The sequence below is a fragment of the Rhinopithecus roxellana genome, chromosome 19 (genome assembly GCF_007565055.1).
Source record: "Rhinopithecus roxellana isolate Shanxi Qingling chromosome 19, ASM756505v1, whole genome shotgun sequence".
NCBI lineage: Eukaryota > Metazoa > Chordata > Mammalia > Primates > Cercopithecidae > Rhinopithecus > Rhinopithecus roxellana.
The window spans coordinates 71,015,584-71,039,899 of NC_044567.1; the positions used below are offsets into that span (position 1 = coordinate 71,015,584).

Genomic DNA, 24,316 nt, shown 5'->3' on the forward strand with positions numbered 1-24,316 from the left:
GGTGTTAGCTCAGAAGGTAGGTCCTGGTAAAGTCACAGGGAGAAATGAGAAGGGACGCGGGGAGGTGAGGCCCCCACCCGTGAAGTCTTAGGGACGCAGTTGCCATGGAAATGAATGAAACAGCTTATCCTGCTTTGATGTGGCTGGGTGGCAGAGGAAGTGGGCCTGTTATCAAGGCTGGGGCCTCCCCCTGCTTCCTGACTCCACCCCCATATGATCGTCCAGTGCCTCGATTCTGGAGGTAGCAGGAAACCTCACGTCAGTGCCACGGGGTCCTGCCCACCACAGCCCTCTTGGGCTCAGCCCACATGTTTGTTGAATATTTACTCTATGCCTGCATAGCTGTGCCGACCACAATGCTTTCCTGCAAAGAATTTATCTGTAAAGCTGGGAGATGACACTGGGCATCTTACGTGCAAACCGCTCTACAATTTTCAAAGCACACAAACTTCAAGGATTGTGTCTCGCCTGTAAGGGAAGAAGGAAAAGTCATATTCTTCTCATTATAAAATGGGAAATGATTTTGAGAAAACCAAGTTCAGTATTTCTTGTTCAAGATACAAAGTGAAGTATGAAGGAGGGAACATGAACCCTCGTATGACAAAGACCTGTAGTTCGTCACTTATTAGCTAATGATCTTGGACAAGTTCCTTAGACTCTCTGAGCCTCCTGGTCAAAAGCAGGATTATAATTATCACTGATGATGAGGAGGAGGAGGACAGCAATGATGCCAGGGTAGTCTATGGCATATGAAGCACTGTCACAGGTTCGTCCCATCTAACCCTCAGAATACCTCCGTGGGTTAGTTACTATTATTCCCATTTTTCAGATGCTGAAACTGAAGGCTTGGCATTTATGTAACTTGCTCCCAGTCACAGAGCTGATAAGAGCTCTACCACTCGAACCCATATCTCTTTGATAGCAAAAGTCATATCATATCCTTTTCACATTTGCATAAATCTGTGTTTCTACCAAGAGGCCTGACAGATGGCTGCATGACCCTGGGTTACCCAGGCTGTCTTTTTATAAACACTCTCCCCATTTGGGGAATTTCTCCTGCCCGTTTCCCTTTGGGATGCTTAATATGGCTTCATACCCTTTGATCTCCTATCAAATGAGGAACAAACCTGGGTTAGGTCAGTTTTGCTTATCAACAGGTGGCAGGTGAATTCAGAATGTTCTTCAGCGGTGAGATGTTTCTCTTGGGACATTACTGATCACAGACATTTGCATTTTATACTTTTTGTCTCTGGTTATGGAATGAAAGGTTAGACCTCTTGAAGGATGTCAAACATCATTGACTAGTAGGTAGGGGAGGTTTAGGGAAAAGAGTAGAGGCCGGTGTTCCAGAAATCACAGGGTGTGATCAGTTAGGACTGAGTTGGCTGCCTATAGCAGAAAGCCCCAAACAACAATGCCTTAAACTCATAGGGGCTAGTTTTCTCTTATACACACACACACACACACACACACACACACACACCACACAATCTGTAAGAAGGCAGGCCAGCATTGGCATGGTGGCCCCATGAACCTCCTAGACCAGCCTTCTCTCATATTTCCGCTCCACCATCCTTAGCAATAGGCACCATCTTCAAGGTTGCTTCATGGTTTAGGATGGATGCTGGAGCGCTGGCCATCATGTCCACATTCCAGTTAACAGAAAGAAGGAGGTGAGGGGGGTTGCACCTAAAACATTCTGCAAGGGAGGTTGAGAAATTGACTCATCAACTGGGTACAGTGCCCAGTGTCTCACTCAGTGGATATTGAGTAGATGCCTAGAAGTCTCTGCCGCATGTGACTTACTCGTAAGAGTAGCCCATAAGGCCTGGATTGGTCCTGTTAGGGTGACTATCACTAGGGTGGTGAAAGGGTGTTATGAAAGGCCTCATCTCACTTCGCCCCCACAAGCCTGGTAGCGCTGCAAAGCCGCAGACCTCATCCCGCAGGCATTTCTGTGGGGTCACTGCACTTGTTCAGAGCGGCATATGTCTTGTGGTGGCACTGAACGTTCATTCCAACAGCTCACATCTCCTCTACCTGCATGGAGGCCTGCCCAGTGGGTTCCTTCTCCCCAGTATTTTCCTCTTGGCTTTCTAGCCACATTCCTTCTCACCTTCCACCTCTCTGCTCCTGGACTCCCGGTGGCCAGGGATTCCAGACTCCCTTGTTAGTCCTCTCCTCCTTTGTCCATTTACCTGAAAGCTGTGCTTCACCTTCCTACTGTGGGCCCTGCTGAGGCCCACAGCCATGAGTTTCCAATTCCTCCAGTCTCTCTGGAGTCCAGGATCCTGGAGATGGGGAGCAGGAAGGCACTGCACAGGGGCCCCCAGTGAGGAGGGAAGTGTAAGAGAAACCAGGCTGTGGAGAGTGGGGTGCCTGGGGTTTGCTTCAGGGTATGACGTCGGTCAAACTGTCCACCGTGAGTTGATATTAATCGTAGATGCTGGAGAACCAAACCTGACCGAGTCTCATTTGGAGACTGCATTGCTGTTGGGGCCGGGCCCTGCTTCCACCCTGTGGATTCCGTGGAATCTTGGTGTTCCCCTTGTAAGAGGAAACTGAGTCAGATGTGGCTGCTGCCTGCCTCCCCTAGGCTCAAGTACCCACATGACCCTCAGCATGGACCTGTCTATCAGTGTATTGTGAATACCAGTGCTGCTTGATGGCAGATGTAGTGATTTTCACGTGTTCTGGATCTTCACAGTCAGCTGTTTCTGTGCAGAATCCCTGTCTATTTGCAACTTTGAAAAGAGTGGAAGCTTTGATGGGCAAACAAGGCTTGATGGTGAAGGGTCTTGGACAACTGGGCCAGGAGTTTGACCTTCACTACGACTGTGTTCTGCCCACCCACCGCATTTTTGCCTATATGGGGTGACTCCTCTCGATTTCTTACTTGCTAGGGCTTGATGCAGGAACAACCCAGGCAAGGTTTTTGTTTAGCCCTTGCACCAATCTTGATCTAAGAAGCTAAACTCAGAAAGTCGTTTCCATCTGCTAAGGTGACCAAGGAAGGCTGTGATCTAAGATCAAAGGGAGAGAGGAATCTGTTGATCTGAGGCTCCCCAGTGCAGCTTCCCTGTTTGGGGAGTGGAGGGTGGAGTTAAGGGTGGTCCCGAAACTGATATTGCACACCCCCACTTAGCATTCATGGCCTCCCTGGCATCACCAGGTAACACTGTGAAAACCAAGCCCATGGAGGATGCCAGGAGATATTTCCAGCCTCACAGCATAGACCAGCAAATGGGGACTCAGCAGTACAATTTCTAAGCCAGGTTCAAAGGAGTGAGTCTGTACAAAAGTTTGTAGGATGAAAGCCTCCTCCACACTGCACAGTCTTTTCTAATTTGTTCCCAGCTCCGGCCCCAGCCCACCAGTTAATTACCCAAAACTCCACACCCCATGCTAAGAAGGAGGGTCCATTACCAAGAGAGGCCAAGGAAGGGGGTTGACGGTGTTTTTGGGGTGATGGTGGGAGTTTATCTGATGATCGTAGCCTCTGCTTGGGAACTGTTGGTACCTTGGGTATTCAGCACCAGCCAAACAACTCGGAAAATAACTCTCTCTGGGTCAGGGTGTGCCAAGAGGTACAGGCAACCTCCTAAATATCCCCCGTTAAAGCAACAGGATACATACAGCAACAGTCGCGTGGAGTCCACGTAGCTCATACGAAGCAGCTTCTTGTTCTAACTGTAGCACAATCCGAAGATGAGACTAAGGCACATGAATGTAGACGTGAGAGATTGCTCCTCATCCTAGAGACGAGAGGAGATGAAGGAACTTCAGCGTTGTCCACAGTATCCACAGTACTCCAGAACAAAAGTTCAAGCAGCGTGATGATGAACCGTTGGGTATGGCGACGGGGAAAACGTTGCCAAGCTTCAGGACAGCAGGGTCAGGAGGGCAGAGGCATTGGAAGCCAATGGCTGGGCGTTTTGGAAGAAAGCTGATGTGGAGGGAGAGCGACATCCCAGTCCACTGCTTCCTGGAGTGTGACCGCGTGGATAACCTGGGTCAACAGAGGCAGAAGTGGCGGTGACGAAATGGGGTCAGCGGGGTGTAGGTTACCTGTTAAAAGCATTAAATAGTAAAAGAAAAGAGAAATAAGGTCAAGAGAAGATTTTGCGTGTCTGTGTGTTTTACGGTCAGGGAGATGGGGGGTTATCTGTTTGTCTCCACTACGGTAACTACGGTAACTACCGTAACTACCGTATTATGTTGGGGTGGTTGGAGAGTGGGCGAGGATCTCTTCTCTGTAATGCATGCGAGTGGCCACCAGATGGTGTCCCAAGTCCTGATGTAATAGCCACTGTGTCAAGGACTTTCCTGGCAAAACAGACCAAATGTTAACTTCTAAATATGTGATGAATACCAGTGCTGTACATAAAGTAAACATCACACAAAAGGCCCAAAATCAAAGCAATTAGGTCCCAAGTTAGAAGAGCATTATATGATAATTTTCTGCCTTTCACAGTCTTTCTATTTATAGCTGTCTTTAACCCCCTGGTCCAGACTTGCACTTCTGAGGGGACATCCTGCAGGTTCCCAGCTCAGTCCCAGTTCAGGGTGGCCCTGCTCTGGATGGGGACTACCCCGGGCCTATTTCCAAGCTATGACAAGAAGGCAGCCCGCCCCGCTGGGTCCCCAGCCCCTGCTCTGTGAGGGAGTGAACTTGTGCTTCCTGTTTCACCTCCTCTTGGTGGTGGAAACAGAACTGAACGCACACTGTAAAGCAACTACTGTGCAGAACGGAGTCAAGTTGCAGAAACAAAAGGAAAACCTTTGGTGTGTTTCTTCTCAGCATTTGGAAGTCAGAGGAGACAGAGAGGGAGAAGGGCCGGGGAGAAAGGGGCTGGGAGCAGATCCTGGGATGCAGCTGCCTCAGGGCAGAGAGGACGCCAGGCCAGACCGTAATCCTTTGAGAGGACTCGGGACTCCAGGCAGAGATGGTGAGGCGCAGGTGTGGAAACTCGAAACCCGCTGCCTGGCTGGAGCTGAGGCAAAGTGGATGGGCTGACAGGTGCCTGGCATAGCGGGAAGGCACCCAGGACCGGGAGAGGGGACGGCGGCAGGGACCCAGGAGTAGCCTGGCGGCACGAGACATGGCAGCCTCCTGGGCCCAGGTTCTGCTTCCTGCGATGCTCTCCCTCCCAGTCTCTGAAGAGAGAAACTTTAAGTTGGTCAAGCTGTGATGGGGCCTGGGAATCGCAGACTGTTAAAGGCCTCAGAGGCCACTGATCTAATCTGCCTCTTCCCAGGAGAAACTGAGGCTCAGGGATTAAGTGACCTGGCCAAGGTCACACAGAAGAGCTGGAATAGAACTCAGGCTTCTGACCTGGGCTCTCACCCTGGATCCCTTTCTCTTTAGCTAGGCTGCCTCCAAGCCTGGGGCCGGGGCCTGAGCCATGAGGGGAGTGGCAAGCTCTTGGGAAGGGAGGGCAGTCAGAAAGGCCACGGGAATCCAGAGGACAGTGAGGCCTAGGACCAAGTTTTGGTGTTGGAGGCGAAGGTGGGGACATGACTCGTGACGTGTAAAAGGATGCACAGAAGCAAACTGCTAGGCACACTGGAGGAGCCACTGAACAGCTCCTCTCCAGGTTCTCCTGAGCTCCATCCGGGAACTTCCAGCCTGATTGTCCGGTGCTTGGCTTGCCACGAGGCACAAGGACGATGCTGAAGGAACTGACCAGCCCATGAACTCTTTTCTTGTTGGCCCACAGGGATCTCCTACCAGAGGCTGGTGAGGGCTGAGCAGGGCCTGCCCATCAGGAGTCACCGCAGCTCCACCGTGTGAGTGCTCTTGGGGGATGGAGAAACGGGGGGGGGGGGGGAGGGAGTTTGGGACCCCTGCACTGTTCCACCTTCACCCTCCTCCCCGACTCAAACATCCAGTACCCCGCCCCCCCGCCATCCACCCCAGCCAACAACAAACAGGCTTCCAGGGAACTGGGAACTCCTGGCACTGCTGGCGATATTTTGTGTCCAGGTTTGTTTTTCTAGGCTGAGGGTCTTTCACCAGATTCTTAAAGAAGGCTGCATCAATTGTGCCAGTTGTTAGGCACACAGTTCCCCCACTTTATCCATTCTTTTCAGATGAGGAACTGGAGGTCAGAGAGGCCAAGTAACTTCCCCAAGGTCACACAGCAAGCAAGAGTCTGAGCCACAATTTAACTCTCAGGCTTATTCAGAAGTCCATGGTATTTCCACAGTCTCTTTCTGCCTGTTACTAAAACAGTGTTTCCAAACTTTTTTGACCAGGACCTATAATAAAAATCCATTTTATACGACATCCTGGTACACACACACACACACACACACACACACACACACACACACACACACACACACACACCTACCTGAAACGAAATGTATCCCTGCTACGTAGGATGAGCTCTATTCTATTCTATTTCATTTAAGAAACAAATTCAGCTCCCCCAGATGACTTCATTACCCACCCCTGGGTCCTCACCTGCAGTTTGAAAAGCACTAGAGAGGGGGTGCCCATTCGGAGGACCCTCTGCAGGCCTCGAAGAGTTGGGTGCTGCCTTGCCTTGACATGTTGGGAGCCCAGGGACCCCAGCCTTCACCAGCTCAGAAATGATAGGCCCCCGGCCCTCCCCATTCCCAGCCCCAGGGGTTCACTTCCCACTCACTCCCCTGAGCAACACTCCTTGATTTCCCTCTAGGTAAAAACAAGCACAAACAAAATGATAGATGTCGAGAGAGAGGGAGAGAATGCTAACATGTTGTAGTTTAGTAAGTAAATAAGATGCCTCTGGGGGAGCTGGGGCAGGTGGACTGATGAAGAATCATCAACGCCTTTTAGACCCTTTCTCGACCTCCAGGCACCATTCTAAGTGCAGTTACGTGTGCTGACTCATTTAATCCTCACGTTAACCCTGTGAGAAAGCGAGTTTTCACATAAGGGAAATGAGGCACCGAGAGATTTGTAGAAAGAGCTTACAGTTGGGAGATGGTCTCACTTTCATTATCTATGAATTGAGAATGATGATAAATTATTCGGCAGAGAAATTATGCGAGCTGGTGAGGGCAGGGGCTCGGCTGGGCTCGTTATAAGGTTATAAGGGGCTGCTTATGCAAGCCCACCTCCTTTTTCTTGCAGATAGAGAAATCAAAGTTGGTTTCTTCCCAAATGATGGGGACTTTGACAGAGACTAGTCCTGTCTCTGCCCTGTCCCCGGGCACCGATGTCCCCAGAGCCTGGAGGGAATGCTTCCTGCATGGTGCTCCTCTGCACTGGGTTTAAATGCAGAGTATGGAACTGACAGAGCAAGAGCCATCACATGCAGCTCATACTAAAGCATTTATGGATACAAAGCCGCGATGGCCCGCGTTTGCTTCGAGGTCATGCAGTGATGTAGGGGTTGGCATGGAGGAAGTGAGAACAGCCATGCGTTGTTAACTATAAACAAAGTGATCAGTGCCTCAGAGCCCACGATTCTTTTAATTTGGGGTATGTTTGAAAGTTTCCACAATAAAGAAATGTAAACACTGGCACCAAGAGGGAATCTGGGTGTCCATCGGGAAGGGAGGTAGCAGTGGCCAGGCACACACTCCCCTCCCAGCCCATGAAAGCCTGTATCACGACTTTGGGCCAATTAGTAAAGGTGTCCCTCACGAGCGCAGGAAGAAGATGCACTCTGACTTGGCCCCACGCCACGAGGAATTTCATGCCCCTCTCGCCCCAGACCACACTGCACAGCACCCCGTCGCTGCCCGGCTCCCCCCGAAAACTGGTCACTTGGCTTCAAGTCACCTTGCCGAAAATATGATCCTCATTTGAGTAATCTTGCATCCACTCAGCTGTCTCATAGGAAAAAAATGTTTTTATAAAAATTAAGTAAATTTAGTTTTAAAGAATTAAGTTCAGTTTTGAAAAGATCTTTGAAAACAACAGCTGAAAAATGCTCTGCAGTGAACCCCACGCTTTCCCTGGGGAACCTGGATCCTGGAGCTGCTGCTTCTGTCCTGGCCTCCTGTGGTCACCTCCTCAAGCTCTGCCTGGGCTTGAGGAGGCCCTGGCCTCAGCGGAGCTGAGCACCAGCAGGCACGAGGTGGGTGGCTGTGCCGTGGCATGCTGCCCACCCCCAGGTGCCATAGCCGGTCCCCTGTGTCCCCAGCACCGTGCTGTTGCTGAACCCAGTAGAAGTGCAGGCCGAGTTCCTCGCTGTAGCCAATAAGCTGAGCACCCCCGGACACTCGCCCCACAGTGCCTACACCACCCTGCTCCTGCATGCCTTCCAGGCCACCTTTGGGGCCCACTGTGACGTCCCGGGACTGCACTGCAGGCTGCAGGTATGTACCTGGGGCCTGGGGCTCTGGTGGAGTACCTCTCCGAAGAGGTAGCACCCTCTCCCTGCTTCATCTCAGCCACGGTCTCCAGGGTACGCTAGTCTCCGGCACCCCAGGTGACATGGCAGAGTGGTGGCTGGAGGGCTGGCCTCGTAGAGGGGGTTTCTGGTGCGCTGGATCCTGACCAGTTGAGTGGCAGCCTGGGCAGTGGGGTCGGGTGCTGATAACGGGTGCCTCAGAAGATGGCATGTGCCATAAGAACGAGAATGAGCTTTGGGCTGAAGACCTGGCCTCTAGGCCTGGCTCTGCCACAGGTCGGCTGTGTCACCACACACAGCTTCTTCCCCTCTCTGGGGTACAGTGAGGAGTGCTGAAGTCCCTCCTGACTGCACTGCCCCATGGCTTTGGTCCTTTCTCTCCTGACCATTTCCTGAGAATGGAAGGGCAGGGAGAGGCCTGGCTGCCTGGCCAGCTGTGGGTAGGAGATGGGTGATGAGGCTGGGAGGGGACAGATCACTGCCTCCCTCAGTAAGAAGCTAGGAACTAGAACAGGTGGACAGCTAGCTCACGGTCCAGGAGCAATGCCCATCTCCTCCTGGGGTTTCAGGCCAAGACCCTGGCAGAGCTTGAGGACATCTTCACGGAGACTGCAGAGGCGCAGGAGCTGGCGTCTGGCATCGGAGATGCTGCAGAGGCCCGGCAGTGGCTCAGGACCAAGCTGCAGGCGGTGGGAGAAAAAGCTGGCTTCCCTGGGGTGTTAGGTGAGGCTCTTGGGAGAATGAGGTTCTCCCACATTCCCCATGGCCTATTCTAGGTCCCAAGGTGCACAGTCCAGGTGGGCCTGGTGGCTCTGCTCCACACAGTCACTCAGGGACTCAGCTTTTTCAGTATCTCACTGCTCCGCCATCCCCTGGGGTGTCTGTCATTCCTATCTATGGGGCAGGGTGGGGGTGCCATCATGATGGCAGCTTGTAGGAAGAGGAAAAGAGAGTGCTTATGAGGGCAAAGCCTGGGCTTTTCTGTTGAAGGTGATGCAGAAGCTGGGCACATCACTTCTGCACATGTTCCTTTGAGCCTGCCTTGGTCACGTGGCCACATCTTGCCCCAAAGGATCCTGGGAAACATCCTCTCTACAACTCTATTACCATAGAAGGGAGCACAGATTTTGAGGAGCCATTCGCATTCCCTGTTACAATATTCCTCATAAAAACCTTCCCGACTAGTACTATTATTCTCCCATGGGCACATTGTAAAATGAGGCTCAGAGGTTGTGGCTTGGCCACGTTCTCACAGCTCATAAAGGGCATGCCTTGAAAGAAGGGTCCTCTGGCTGGGAGCCTGCACCCTGGCTCTAACTCAGCCTCAGCCTATCCAGCTATGCATCCTTGTGCCGATCCTGTCCCATCTCTAGTCTCTTCTCCAAGGCAAGGGGACTGGACTGGCCAATCTCCAAGGCCTCTTCCCAGCCCTCTTCTCCTATCCTCCCTGTTCTTACAGACACTGCAAAACCAGGAAAGCTCCATACCATCCCCATCCCTGTCGCCCGGTGTTACACCTACAGCTGGAACCAGGACAGCTTTGGTAAGGAGCCAGGGCCCTGGTGACACCCATGCCCCACACTGCCTGAGCTGTCTTTCGGTCCTGGGTCTGTGCAGCTCCTACCCCGTCCCCAAAGCTCTCCCACCTGAGCAGGCTCTAAGCAGAGCAGGGGCCAGTGCTAGGAGACTTGGGCTGGCCCTGAGTCCTTCTGCTGTCTCCCCTCCAAAGGGAATATGGAAGAGGATTTGGGGGCCCAGACACCCAGACAGTGCTGGCCTTGCTTCCCTGCAGACATCCTGCAGGAAATCCTGCTCAAGGAACAGGAGCTGCTCCAGCCAGGGATCCTGGCAGATGATGAAGAGGAGGAGGAGGAAGAGGAGGAGGAGGAGGACTTGGAAACTGACCGGCATTGTGCTGAGAGAGACTCCCTGCTCTCCACCAGCTCTTTGGCGTCCCACGACTCCACCCTGTCCCTTGCATCCTCCCAGGCCTCAGGGCCAGCCCTCTCGCGCCATCTGCTGACTTCCTTTGTCTCAGGCCTCTCGGATGGCATGGACAGCGGCTACGTGGAGGACAGCGAGGAGAGCTCCTCCGAGTGGCCCAGGAGGCACGGCAGCCAGGAACGCCGGGGCCACCGCAGGCCTGGGCAGAAGTTCATCAGGATCTATAAACTCTTCAAGAGCACCAGCCAGCTGGTACTGCGGAGGGACTCTCGGAGCCTGGAGGGCAACTCGGACACGGCCCTGCCCCTGCGGCGGGCAGGGAGCCTCTGCAGCCCCCTGGACGAACCAGTATCTCCCCCTTCCCGGGCCCAGCGCTCCCGCTCCCTGCCCCAGCCCAAACTCAGTACCCAGCTGCCCAGCTGGCTTCTAGCCCCTGCTTCACGTCACCAGCGCCGCCGCCCCTTCCTGAGTGGAGATGAGGATCCCAAGGCCTCCACGCTACGTGTTGTGGTCTTTGGCTCCGATCGGATTTCAGGGAAGGTGGCTCGGGCATATAGCAACCTTCGGTAAGAGCCGTAACGGGGAGGCATCGCTCTGCCCTGGGTAACAGCGTTGTTGCGCTGGTGGAATCTGGGGCCTGAGGCTTAGGCCCCAGAGGAACCAAAAGTTCCTTTATTTATTTATTTATTTATTTATTATGATTACTATTATTGGATAATAGTATAATAGTATACTATTATTACTATTACTATTATTTGGTCCCAGAGGAACCAAAAGTTCCTTTATTTATTTATTTATTTATTTATTATGATTACTATTATTTTGAGACAGAGTCTTGCTCTGTTGCTCGGGCTGGAGTGCAGTGATGTGATCTCGGCTCACTGTAACCTCTGGCTCTCCGGTTCAAGCGATTCTCGTGCCTCAGCCTCCCAAGAAGCTGGGATTACAGGTGCACGCCACCACACCTGACTAATTTTTTTTTTCTTAGTAGAGATGGGGTTTCCCCATGTTGGCCAGGCTGGTCTTGAACTCCTGGCCTCAGGTGATCCACCCACCTTGGCCTCCCAAAGTGCTGGGATTACAGGTGTGAGCCACCATGCCCGGCCCCCTTCTCACTATCTTCTTCTTGCCAGGCGGCTGGAGAACAATCGCCCACTCCTCACACGGTTCTTCAAACTTCAGTTCTTCTATGTGCCTGTGAAGCGAAGTCACGGGACCAGCCCTGGTGCCTGTCCACCCCCTTGGAGCCAGACGCCCTCACCTCCGACAGACTCCCCTAGGCACGCCAGCCCTGGAGTACGTCCCCAGACTGGGCCAGTGGGGTGGTAATGTAGAGTTCTGGCTACCTGAAGGAAGCCGATTGGAAGTCGTGGAAAGCAATCCCCTGTGTTGACAGTGCACCTGCCCCTGCCTGGCCCTCACTCCCTGCCCTTGGACATGACATTTTGCCATATGACAAAGACTGAAAGTTGTCATACTTCCCCAAGGGCAGGGAGAAACTCAGCTTGGGGCTGCAGGTGCCATCCAAGGCCCTGGAGCTAGGATGGGCAGGCCTCCTGGGGAGCTGGGAATGACTCTTGTCCCTCGCGCTAGGAGCTGGGCATCACCCCATGGGAGGAGAGCACCAATGACATCTCCCACTACCTCGGCATGCTGGACCCCTGGTATGAGCGCAATGTGCTAGGCCTCATGCACCTGCCCCCTGAAGTTCTGTGCCAGGTAAGTGACCCCTGCGGTTGTGGAACAGGGCCCACTGGCTGCAGTCACCCAGCCTCACTTACAAGGCCCTGGATTTAGGGAATCCAGCTTGAGGCCCCCATGGAGGACCTGGGCCCTCTTGGAAAAGATCAGGGAGTGTGGGTGAGAAGCAGGACCGAGCCTGAATTCAGGACACTGAGGGCAAGAGCTGAGGTCACTGCAGTGATGGAGGAGGGGCCTCAGAAGGGTCCAGGGGACCTCAGATTTCAGCCCACTTCCTCAACTCCCGCCCTTGTCTGGCTAAGCCAGACGCCTCCCCGGAGGCCGGTGGGTCAGGTGAGGGGCATGGAGGCTGGGCACCGGCCCTCCCCTGCTTCCTGCTTCCACCTCACCAGCTCCCCCTGGCTGGCTGCCTCTATGTCTCTCTTCTATCTTCCTCCCTAATTCTTGCTCCTTCTTGCCATCTATCCATCCACCCATCTGGATTGGCTGCCCCTTCCCTCTGGCCACAGCAGTCCCTGAAGGCTGAAGCCCAGGCCCTGGAGGGCTCCCCCACCCAGCTGCCCATCCTGGCCGACATGCTACTCTACTACTGCCGCTTTGCCGCCAGACCGGTGCTGCTGCAAGTCTATCAGACGGAGGTAAGGCCTCCCTGACCTGCACCGCCTCTTGCCCACCTGCCGGGCCTGCAAGTCCCCACCCCTGCCTTGGGACAGCCAGGTCTATGCTGGAGGAGCCGAATGGGCCCCTCCAGGGGGTTCACACTGATGTACATGCTCCTGCACTCTCCAGCTGACCTTCATCACTGGGGAGAAGACGACAGAGATCTTCATCCACTCCTTGGAGCTGGGTCACTCCGCTGCCACACGTGCCATCAAGGCTTCAGGTGGGTGCTGCCTGAGCAGAGACAGGCGGGGAGGCGGGGCCTGGGACACGAAATGCGGAGCTCTGGGGAGGTGGGGTTACCTGGGAGGCGGGGCCATGGGAAGGCGGGGTTGCACAGGAAGTGGGGCCATGGGAGGGCGGGGTTACCTAGGAGGCGGGGCCACGGGGAGGCGGGGTTGCCCGGTAGGTGGGTCCATGGAGGGGCGGGGTTACCCAGGAGGCGAGGCCATGGGGAGGCGGGGTTGCCTGGGAGTCAGGACCCTGGGGAGGCAGGGTTACCGGGAGGCGGGACCATGGGAGGGGGGGGTTACATGGGAGGTCGGGCCATGTGGAGGCAGGCTTACCCAACAGATGGGCCCTGGGGAGGCAGGGTTACCCAGGAGGTGGGGCCCTGGGGAGGCGGGACCCTGGGAAGGTGTGATCACAGCGAAGATGAGGCCCTGGAGTGATGGGGTCACTGAGGAGATGGAGGCGCCCAGAAGGTGGAGCCAGAGAGAGATGCAGGGCCTTGATGAGACAGATCCCTAGGGAGTCACGGTCAATGTCGTAGGGGATGGGGAGGTAAGTCCCAGGGAGGCAAGGCCACTGCGTTCGTGAGGAGCCTGGGAAGCCAGAGGGAGTGAAGGGTCTGTCTGTGTGTGGCACAGGTCCTGGCAGCAAGCGGCTGGGCATCGATGACGACCGGGAGGCTGTTCCTCTAACACTACAGATTATTTACAGCAAGGTAAGACCCACGCTGGGGCTCCTTCCCCTCCAGGATCTGCTACTGATCCTTCCTCCGCCAGAGCTTGGGCCCAGAGCTGGACTCGTGTGTTCCTGGGCCCCAGTCTTTATGCTGGAAGGCCACAGCAGGCTCCCCTGGATGCTCAGAGAAGCAGAGAGGGGAGGGAGTGGATATCTCTGTGCTTCTTGGCCTCCAAAGCCTCTCTCCCACCATGTTGTCTGCCCTCACCTGAATGCGCTCAGCAGTCGCCCAGGGGTAGGGGTCTGCTGGGCCTGGCTACAGGGCCGGGGCTGAGAGGGGGCAAGGGAAGGCTTCCAGAGGCACTTGAGGGAGAAGCCAGGGTCTCGGGGGCGCCAATGTGCCTGGCAGCCTGCATGCAAGGTGCGATTGGATGAGAAAGGAGTGAGGAGAGTTGTAGGGAGGTGGAGGGCTGTCCATGACATGCCAGAAGACATGAGTTCTCTGAGCAGATCACATCCCAAGTTCTAGGCTGAGGGAAGCGTGGCCTCACAGGTGGGCTCCTTCCTTCTTTCCCGCTTCCTTCCCAAATTCCTTTAGCCATTCCAAAGATATCCTCTTAGCACCTGCCCATGCCACCTCTGTGCTGGGCAGAGGAAAAGAGGGGTTGAGCAGGGAAGCCTAGGCCTCACTTTAGCTTGTCTAGCGGAGGGAGACAGACAAGAAATGAGGAAACAAAGAAATAGCCAAGATAATTCCAGACAGTGGCAAGTGATGACAAGGCATTAAAACAGCAGATGGATGGTGGTGTTGGGGCTGTGGTGCATTTGGCAGTGAAGAAGGTGGGTAGGAGGCACCAACACTCAATGCAGCCACATACCAGGTGCTTGCTAGACATCTTCCACGGCCCAGGCACTGTTCTAGGCCCTGGAGCCTTCCTAAGAGTGAACAAAGGACAGACGTGGTCCCAGGAGACATGCTGACCCCCTGGAGTGGGCGGTAGGCATTGGTTAGATGATGCACACGATGTAAAATTACAACTGTGACACACAGATGAAGGAGAGGGACACGGGATGTTCCTAAGTGGTGAACTGAACCCAGTCAGGAGAGTTAGTAGTGAAGGCTTCCTTGAGAAGGGACCTGAGTTAATATTGGAGGGAAAACCAGGAGTTAATTAGGCTGAGAAGAGAGGTGAGTGCTCTCGAGGCAACAGGAACTGCATGTGCAAAGGCCCTGTGGTGGGAGGCAATGTGAACACCTCGAAGCACTCTGAAAGAAGACGCTGGGGCGGAGCAGAGACAGCCGGTGGGAACATGATGCCGAGGTGAGGCTAAAGAAATGTGGTACCAGCATACCAAAAGCCTTGATTGCAATGAAAGGAGTTTTTTTTTTTTTTTTCTTTTTCTTTTTTCTTTCTTTCCTTTTTTTTTTTTTTTTTTTTTTTTGGACACAGTCTCACCCTGTTTCTCAGGCTGGAGTGCAATGACGCAATCTCGGCTCACTGCAACCTTCACCTCCCTGGTTCAAGCAATTCTCTTGCCTCAGCCTCCCGAGTAGCTGGGATTACAGGTGCCCGCCACCACACCCAGCTAATTTTTTGTATCTTTAGTAGAGACGGGGTTTCACCATGTTGGCCAGGCTGGTCTCGAACTCCTGACCTCGTGATCCACCTGCCTTGGCCTCCCAAAGTGTTGGGATTACAGGCATGCGCCACCACGCCTGACCCAATGAAAGGAATTTTATTTTGGTCCTAAGAGCAGTGGATATCCATTAAGGAGGCTTACTGTGGTGGGGCTGGGAATGCTTGTGACATGATCAGATCTGAGGCTTGGAAGCTCCCTCTGGCAGCTCTGTGGAGGAGAGATTGGGAGGGTCCGCAGGTGATGCGGGAAGGCCAGTTAGGAGGCTGTTGCCATGGTCCAGAAGAGAAATGAGGGCAGCAGCCTGCACTAGGGTAGTGGTGGCAGAGCTGGAAAGGAATAGGCGACAGATGGGAGTGATGTAATCAGCAGGGCTCATGGATGGGTTAAGGAAAGGAGAGGCCAGACTCCTGGAGTCGCTCCTCTGTGACTGGCAGCACCATCTTCTCAGGTGAGGACCACGGGAAGAGACCCGGGTCCAGTTGGGGAAGATCCTGATTTGGGGTTGGGACATATTATTGAGGTGGAGAGGCCTTAAGAGGTATAAGGAGACAGTGAGAATAGGCAGCTAGCTGAACGGGCCTGACTTTGTGGTGAATACGAAGATGGGTGGGAGCTGCTAGTGGAAAAAGGTTACAGAGGAGACTCCTGAAGTGGGGAAGCAGGGAATACAAAGAGCAGAGGACCAAGGGGAGAGGCTTGAGCCCTTCATGATGAATGGTGGGCAGAGGGTGGCCATCCAGCAAAGCAGAGAGGCACCAGCCAGAGAGGCACAGGGAAACCAGGAAGGTTCCATCACGAAAGCCCAGGAGAGGTTTTCAAGGAGGGGAGAGCCGTGAACTATAAGGTCAAGTAAGCTGAGGACCAAGAAGTGTTCTTGGGTTTAACAACAGGGAAGTCCCTGATGACATAGACATTCACACAAAGACTTGAAGAGGGAGTTCGGGTCTGGCTGTGCCAGAAACAGCATGTCTGTGGGCCCATCCCTTCCTCACTCTGGGCCCAGCAGGAGAACCTCAGGACCACCCCTGCAGGTGCTCTCAGCTCTTGTACCTTTCAACGTGGTCACAGAGGCTAGACCAAACCAGTGATGTGGGCTCCTCCCTGGAGTCATCCAGGTCTATCCAGGGTGGCACAGGGGCCCTGGTGAATAAGAGAGAGCTTTCTGGGGACATGCTGACTAGAGGCAACCCCCTGTCACTGATGGGCCTTCAAAGAGAAGGTGGCAGGCTTGGGGGCCTCTGGACTCAGAGGGTCTGGCTATGCTGCATTTCCAGGGGGCCATCAGTGGACGAAGTCGCTGGAGCAACCTGGAGAAGGTCTGTACCTCCGTGAACCTCAACAAGGCCTGCCGGAAGCAGGAGGAGCTGGGTGAGTGGGGTGGGCAGGGTGGGGTCGCCGTAGGGAGGTGCTCCGAGCCTGGCCTGAGTGCCCTTGCCCTTCAGATTCCAGCATGGAGGCCCTGACGCTAAACCTGACAGAAGTGGTGAAAAGGCAGAACTCCAAATCCAAGAAGGGCTTTAACCAGGTACCGGCTTCCCTCTCCTTCCAGCCATACCCTCAAGAGACTTACTGGAGCATGCATGTGCGTATGTGTGTACGTGCGTACGTGTGCGTGCACATGTATGTGTGTGCATGTGTGCACATGTACGTCCATGTGTGTACAGGCGTGTGTGTGTGAGAGAGAAAGAGGAGAGGTGGGGGAGGAGAGGCAGGGTGAGGGGTGTGATTTGGGGATGTTTGAGGGGTGTGGTGTTGTGGGGTGTTGGGGAGGTAGGGGTGCCCTGTGAGAGGACGCGTGTATGTGGAAAAGTTATGGGGTGGGTGCCAGGAGAGTCCTAAGACTCTGAGACCAAAGAAAGCAGGCTCTGCGTCAGGGGACCTGGGGCTGCCCTACTGAGGGCAGCAGGCAGGGCAGAGTCTCCTCAGGGGGCACTTGCTTCTTCCAGATGCTGGAGAGGAGGCAGGGGCTGAGGGAGGCCTCAGGCTCCCTCCCCTGACCTGGCCATTAACCCTGGAGTGCAGTCAGACAAACCCCTGCCCTCCCACACCCCCAGAAGCGGATGGGCAGTTCTGAGAGAAAGAACTGCCAGGGGCTGGCAGTGTTGCGTGGCCAGGGATTCGGGGCTGACCTGGGCCTTCCTTCCAGATTAGCACATCGCAGATCAAAGTGGACAAGGTGCAGATCATCGGTTCCAACAGCTGCCCATTTGCTGTGTGCCTGGATCAGGATGAGAGGAAGATCCTGCAGAGTGTAGTCAGGTAGGAAAGGGGTATCCCAGGGAGGGGAGCAGTTTCTGCTCCCACCAACCCAGAGGCCTGGAAGGAGCTGGAGGGATGGGGGCTTGCTCTGATCCCTGGCCCCTGCCCTGCCCCACAGATGTGAGGTTTCACCCTGCTACAAGCCGGAGAAGAGCGACCTCTCCTCGCCACCCCAGAGGCCTCCTGACCTGCCGGCCCAGGCCGCGCCTGACCTCTGCTCCCTTCTCTGCCTGCCCATCATGACTTTCAGTGGAGCTCTGCCCTAGTGTGGGCCCAGCGCCAGACTGGACAGAAGCCCTGGGGCAACCTCCTCTGTGACCCCTCCGGGACAGTCCCTCTCTGTGGAGAACTGAGTGGTCCTGTGCAGAGACAGAGTCCCACTGTGGGTCCTGCAGTGAGCCGGGTCTGGAGTAGAGGGTTTCTGGGGCCTCAGGGTTCTGGGAAAGGAACAGCTATCAGGGAGAGAAGGGCCAGACCCCATTGCCTCTCAGATTCCTCGCAGTAGAAGGAGAAGGATGGATAAATTGACCTCCGAAGTGCCTGACCACTAGCATGGTCTAGGATGCTTTCTAGAAGGAAGATCTGAGGCTCTGGTGCTCAGGGGGATGGCTTGGGCCTTTTCTCTCAACCTTGGCTGAGCCTACCCCTTACTTCGTCAAAGACTTGAGGACCCTGTATGTCTGGAGTTCAGTCCCCTCCTCTCTGGGACTCGGGTGACTGAAATGTGGATGAAATATTTCTCTACTTCAAGACCACCTCTCCCTCCAAACACACACACACACACACACACACACACACACACACACACACACACACACCAACAATTTCTCTCTCTCAGGTTTCCTGATTCTCTGGAAAAACGGCACTAATGCTAGACCTGTCTACTCTCAGAACTCGGCACAGATTCTCTCTTGATCCCCTTTTTGGATCTGAGATTCTTGGAAGACAGTATAGGCTTAAATTCAGTAGCAGCTCGGTTCTAGCTAAATCACCAGAGGAAGTTAATTACCTTTGAGCCTCCATTTCCTCAGCACTAAAATGGAGTGGAGAGTTGGAGTGGAAATAAGGTATCCTTAAAAGGTTAAATTGTCTGCAAAGCACCTAGCCCAGTGCTGAGCTCCCAGTAGGTGCTCAGTAAAGCTTAGCACCTGACTTTCTGAACACCTATTCCTCCTGTTTGGAGCCACTGGGATACTCTCACCTCCGTTGGGATGCTCCTCACTCCTTCCCAGTTCATGGCTGAGGCAGAACCCAGACTGAAGGGGGAAGAGACATTCCAGACATTCCAGAGACCTTCGTCAGGGTAAGGGGTGGGCTGCTCAGGGGCCCCACCCTTCACCCCCTTCTGTATCACATTGGCCCTCCCACTCCCATCTCAATCTTTGTGTGCAAAATCTTCCATGCCCGCAAGTTCACTGGCACTCTTCCGGCACCTGGGCAAGATCCCAGAACAGAGGATGGAGTGACTGGTCTCACAGAGCTTAGTGCCCAACTCAGGGGAAATGGCACTGGTGCATGGGACCTGGTCAGCCTAGGATAGGACATGAGAGTCTAAGATTCAAAGAGAGTAGCTTGAAGTCGTTTAAGAAGCTAGAAACCAACGTGGACTAGAGAGAGCAGAAGTCAAGACCAGGATTTGGACTGATAGACGTGGAGAAAGCAGCCACGGAAGCATGAACTGTATCCCGCACAAAGTCCCTCTTCTCCTCCTCCTAATTCATTATGCCCAAAAGGTCTTACATGAAATTCCAGCCCAGAGTACACATGACTTGAGAGATGTGGACACAGCCAGCTTCTACCTTGCCTGGCCGTTTCTCCCATCTTTTTTTTTTTTTTTTTTTCGACAGAGTCTCGCTCTGTCGCCCAGGCTGGAGTGCAGTGGTGCAATCTTGGCTCACTGCAAGCTCCGCCTCCTGGGTTCACGCCATCCTCCTGCCTCAGCCTCTCGAGTAGCTGGGACTACAGGTGCACGCCGCCACGCCCGGCTAATTTTTTGTATTTTGGTAGAGACGGGGTTTCACCGTGTTAGCCAGGATGGTCTCGATCTCCTGACCTCGTGATCCGCCTGCCTCGGCCTCCCAAAGTGCTGGGATTACAGGTGTGAGCCACCGCACCCGGCCTCTTCCCTGTCTTCATGTCTGCTCTTGCTCTAAGCTCCAGAAGAGTGGCGGGCCATGTATCTTCAATACTTTTTTGCTGTATGGGCAGGTTGTCCTGTTACATGATCAACAGATGTCCAGGAATTAATAAGTGGAATTTAATATTTTTGTCAAATAAAACTTGATTTGTCTTATATTTAATGACCAGTAGTTATTTTGCTGCATGACACCTGCTAGTTGGACAGTTTATATAGATCATTTTATTTATACCAGAAAGAAGCTTCATAGGGGATTGTTTTATTTTTCCTTTTGTAATTTTCCACCCTATAGAAAATATATTTGGGTGAAAATTTTCCCCAATACTGTTCTGCTTAAGCCTCACCATACTCACCGACCCACAGAACAAAAAATCCTACACCTAAGGACTCAACATTTGGGGTTTCCTGTACCACTTCACTTGAGAAATATACACCCATATATCCATCTGTTCTCTGTACCCCAAGCCCTAGGGAGGGGATGGGCCTGAGGCTGTTGCTGTTGGTGGGTGGTGGCACAGTGGATCCCGGACCTACCATGTAGCTGAGAGCGAGGGAAGAGAGCTCAATAACGGCCCTCTGGATCTGGGACTGCCTTTCGACTTGGGTGATAAGGCGGGAGAGAAGAAGAAGTGGAGGGATGGTAGAGGACACCTGTGGCTTGGGAGAGGGAGGTAAGTACCAGGTTCCCAGAACACTATTCAGGATGGAGAGAGAAAGAACTGTGAGCTGTTTCAGCTCTGCATCAGCTGGCTATTGCAAACAATGAAGCATGCCTTCAATTCAGGGGACTAAGTCTCGGATCATTTGTTCTCGCTCATGCATCTAGAGGTCATCTAGGGACCCACTGATCTAGGTGGTTCAGGTGGTTTGGCTTAGGCTCCGAGTGGTTTGGCTCCAAGCTGCAGGATGGGTGCAGACCTGCTTAGCTGGCCTCTCAGACACGTTGGACCAGCCTGAGAGGCCAGCAGAGGCACGCGATACCTCCTAGGAATGGAGCCTGGAACGGGAACAATATTCCTTCTGCCAATAATTGGCTAACACTGAGGAAGCACATCAACCCGCAGACTTAATAAACCCAGCAAATTTTACACAGGAAATTTGACACAAGAATCTCCACACAAGAAAAAAAAAACAAAATCACGTGAGAAGTGCACTTTACCTTTGATGTTCTTTCCAGAACTCCAGTCTAATCAAGAGAAAAAAACATCATATAAACCCAGACTATGGGACCAGATAACCTGACCAGTACTTTCTTAGTGTCACGAAAAATAAGGAAAGACTGAGAAACAGACAAAAAGAGAAGGAGTAAACCTGAAAACTAAGCAGTGGACACTGGCTTGAATCCTGAAACATTAATCTAAAAACTGGTAAAATCCCAATACAATCTGGAGTTTAGTTTTTTTTTTTTCTTAAACCACACACACACACACACACACACACACACACCCCTTACTGTCAAACTTCGAAAGAAAGAAATGTAATGAGAAAATATTAAAGACAGAGGAAAATAATACACTTTATCTTCAAAGCAGCAACAATTAAACTGAGAACTCCCTCTTTCAACAGAAACAATGGAAGCCAGAGATGATGAAATGATCTCTTTAAAGTATGAGGGGAAAAAACAAACCTACTAACCTGGAATCACACACCCAGAATTGTCTGATAATTACTTTTTAAAAAAATCTTATAAACTGCAGTGGCCAGGTGTGGTGGCTCACACTTGTAATCCCAGCACTTTGGGAGGCCAGGCGGGCGGATCACAAGGTCAGGAGATCGAGACCATCCTGGCTAACACGGTGAAACCCCGTCTCTACTAAAAATACAAAAAAATTAGCCAGGCGTGGTGGCGGGCACCTGTAGTCCCAGCTACTTGGGAGGCTGAGGCAGGAGAATGGCGTGAACCCGGAGGCAGAGCTTGCAGTGAGCCGAGATTGCACCACTGCACTCCAGCCTGGGTGACAGAGCGAGACTCCATCTCAAAAAAAACCCAAAAAACAAAAAAAATCCTTATAAACTGCTCACAAGGGACACAGTTTAAAGATAACATCACAGAAAGGTTCAAAGCAAAAGGACAGAAAGAATCACACCATGCAAAACCAGACCAAAAAAGCTGGTGTTAATACACTAATATCCAAAGATTTAACAGCAGAAGCATTACAAAAAATAAAGAACATTTCATAAAGATTAAGGAGTCCAACAAAAAGTATTACAGTTATAAAGCTATATACACCAAATAACAACTGAAAATTATATATAAATACAAATATATGTCACTATATATAAATATAAACTATATATAAATATAAAACAAAAATGGACAGAATTAGAAGTCTCCATAACCACAGTGGTCAACCTACCTCTCTCAATCGCTGATAGAACACATAGACAAAAAAAATTAATAGAGATATGTAAGATCTGGACAACACAATTAGCAAATCTGATGTTATTGAAATTGATAGAACATTGTGGCGCGACCTCGGCTCACTGCAGCCTCCACCTCCCGGGTTCAAACGATTCTCCTGCCTCAACCTCCCAAGTAGCTGGGACTACAGGTGCCCGCCACCACACCTGGCTCATTTTTATTTTTTTTTTTTTTAGTAGAAACGGGGTTTCACCATGTTGGCCAGGCTGGTCTCGAACTCCTGACCTCAGGTGATCCATCCACCTCGGCCTCCCAAAGTGCTGGGATTACAGGCGTGAGCCACCGCGCCCAGATAGAAGATTCTTTAAACCATACTTCAGAAAAATCACTGGCTAACCTAAGAATGGATCCCCCATTGGTCAGACACATACCCTGGATACAATCACCATGATCTGTAGGCGAATCCATGGGCCAAGTGATTACAGACTGAAGGGCCTGTGAGCCAGAATGTCTCATCAAGTCCATAAGCTTTTGTAATCCAAGTCATTGAACACTGAGGAAAGGGGCCAGGGTAGGGGACTGAAACTAGAACCCTTACCGGGTCCTGCTGTTGGCAGATGAAGAGAAAGGAGGAGGCTGTCCTTTTCAGCACCCCACCCTCCTCCTCAAGGTGGCCCCTCCTCTGCGTGGTACCTCACCATGAGCTCAGGAGCTGGCCATAAACTTGAAGACTCTCATGTCCCACTACTCAAGAGTGGAATTACTCCTGCCATAGGGGTGTTGACCTCCTAGTCTTGCCCTCCCTGGAATGGGTATATTTCTCCAGCTTTGGAAGGAGATGGGTGTCTCCCTTTGCCACTTCCTGCTTCCTAAAAGGCTGGGCAGGCCTCCGTTAGGGGACCAAAATCAAGCTGTGCACTGCAGGTCTCAGGGTTTGGGGCTATAGAAGGGAGTGCTCTCTCGGCCTCCAGTTCCGTCATTCCTTCCTGCACCTGGTGGAACCCCTCTGGCCTCACATTTCCTCCACTCCCTTTGCTGGATGCGGCACTCTCTCAGGCTAAACCTCGGATCACAGGGAGGCCAGGGAGGAGCGGGAGCACTCACCCTTGGAGTGACCCTGGCCGCCTCACAATGTCTCCAAGCCTCGGTTCCTTGCCTGTGAAAATGACACGGTGTCTACTTTCCAGGGAGTGTGTAGGGCTTATCAGGGGATGCAATGTGAAAGGGGATGATGCTGCTGAGACTGTAGTCCAGGTAGCCTGCCCAGCCCCAGGGCTCCCGGTGAGCAGAAGACTTACCGAGGGGGGGCTCCTCCAGACACAATGGCTTACACCTTTTTGTTCTCCTCAGGCAGCTGGGAGCTTCCGCTAGGGGCCGGAAGGTAGTGGTCTATCACCATCTTCAGACCTCTCCCTGAAGTCCGTGGCATCCCAGTCATGTCTCCACCAGGAGAAAGGGCTCTAAGCAGAGGCAGCACAGTTTTCAGCCCTGGCAGGTCCAGGCACACCCGAGATGCTGTGTGGACCCAGCCTGCCTGGTGCCTGCCCTGGGCCTTCAGACTGACCCTCCCTCGTTGCCACACTGCCACCCACTCCAGCACCGGGAATGTTCACAGCTTCCCTGGGAAAAGGGCTCCCCCGTTTTCTTGAGGAAGAATCCACTTCCTTCTTTTCCCAAGTCTCTGAATCCTTCTCTTTCTTCCCCCAACCCTACCAGTAAAATCAGGGTAAAGGAAATGCTTCCTGGGAGAGGGTGCCATCCCCCATCCCTCTGGAGGCAAAGTGAGGCAGGTGGCAGACTCTGTCCCCAGGCGTGCCGGCTTATTTCTCTCTGTTCTGTGCGCAGGCACACCTATGTCCTGGCTGGGACCACAGCCCTGGAGACTCTGAGTGTGGGCTCCCTGGAGACATGGCTGTGGTCACAGCAGACGCATGTGTCTGCCCCTCTTTGCACAGGGGGAGTGGGAAGAAATGACGCTCGTTCGAAGGATCTCAGCTATTTCGAGCTCAAAGGTGCAGCGTCTCAGTCATTGCCACCTGCACAGAGCATCACCTGTGAATGTCCACATCGAGTGAACTGAGCTATCAGCAATCACTTTCAGCACCTACTGAGCACGTGTCAGGCACTGCTCTGTGTGCTTTACATGCTTATGTTAACTTGTTTGTGCTGCAACCCCATGAGCTAGGCACAATTATGCCCCCTTTTGCAGGCAGGGAAACTGAGGCAGAGACAAGTAACTTGTCCAAGGTCACCGAAACAGTAAAAAGGGGAATCCAGGATTTAAGCACGGACAGGCGGGCTCTGGAGTCCCTGCGCTTAACCACTAATCTCTGCTGCTCTGTCGAACCTCTCATG

At 52.9% G+C, this 24,316-nt stretch overlaps 1 protein-coding gene across 3 annotated transcripts in view; it reads left to right on the forward strand.

The window, feature by feature from the left end:
- PIK3R5 (phosphoinositide-3-kinase regulatory subunit 5) overlaps positions 1 to 19,390 on the forward strand; it is a 31,299-nt gene extending 11,909 nt beyond the window's left edge. Inside the window, exons 5-18 of one of the 3 annotated variants that reach the window (XM_010358252.2) lie at positions 5,721 to 5,790; positions 8,142 to 8,316; positions 8,921 to 9,074; positions 9,811 to 9,894; positions 10,081 to 10,861; positions 11,429 to 11,591; positions 11,889 to 12,014; positions 12,506 to 12,634; positions 12,786 to 12,879; positions 13,526 to 13,602; positions 16,478 to 16,571; positions 16,646 to 16,728; positions 17,350 to 17,462; positions 17,581 to 19,390. In XM_010358252.2, the coding sequence (XP_010356554.1) occupies positions 5,721 to 5,790; positions 8,142 to 8,316; positions 8,921 to 9,074; positions 9,811 to 9,894; positions 10,081 to 10,861; positions 11,429 to 11,591; positions 11,889 to 12,014; positions 12,506 to 12,634; positions 12,786 to 12,879; positions 13,526 to 13,602; positions 16,478 to 16,571; positions 16,646 to 16,728; positions 17,350 to 17,462; positions 17,581 to 17,728 (2,291 nt within the window). In that variant the 3' untranslated portion in view covers positions 17,729 to 19,390. The remainder of the gene's footprint in view (positions 1 to 5,720; positions 5,791 to 8,141; positions 8,317 to 8,920; positions 9,075 to 9,810; positions 9,895 to 10,080; positions 10,862 to 11,428; positions 11,592 to 11,888; positions 12,015 to 12,505; positions 12,635 to 12,785; positions 12,880 to 13,525; positions 13,603 to 16,477; positions 16,572 to 16,645; positions 16,729 to 17,349; positions 17,463 to 17,580) is intronic. The other 2 variants (XM_030922656.1, XM_030922657.1) reach the window with 2 other exon arrangements.
- The last annotated feature ends 4,926 nt before the right edge of the window (positions 19,391 to 24,316 follow it).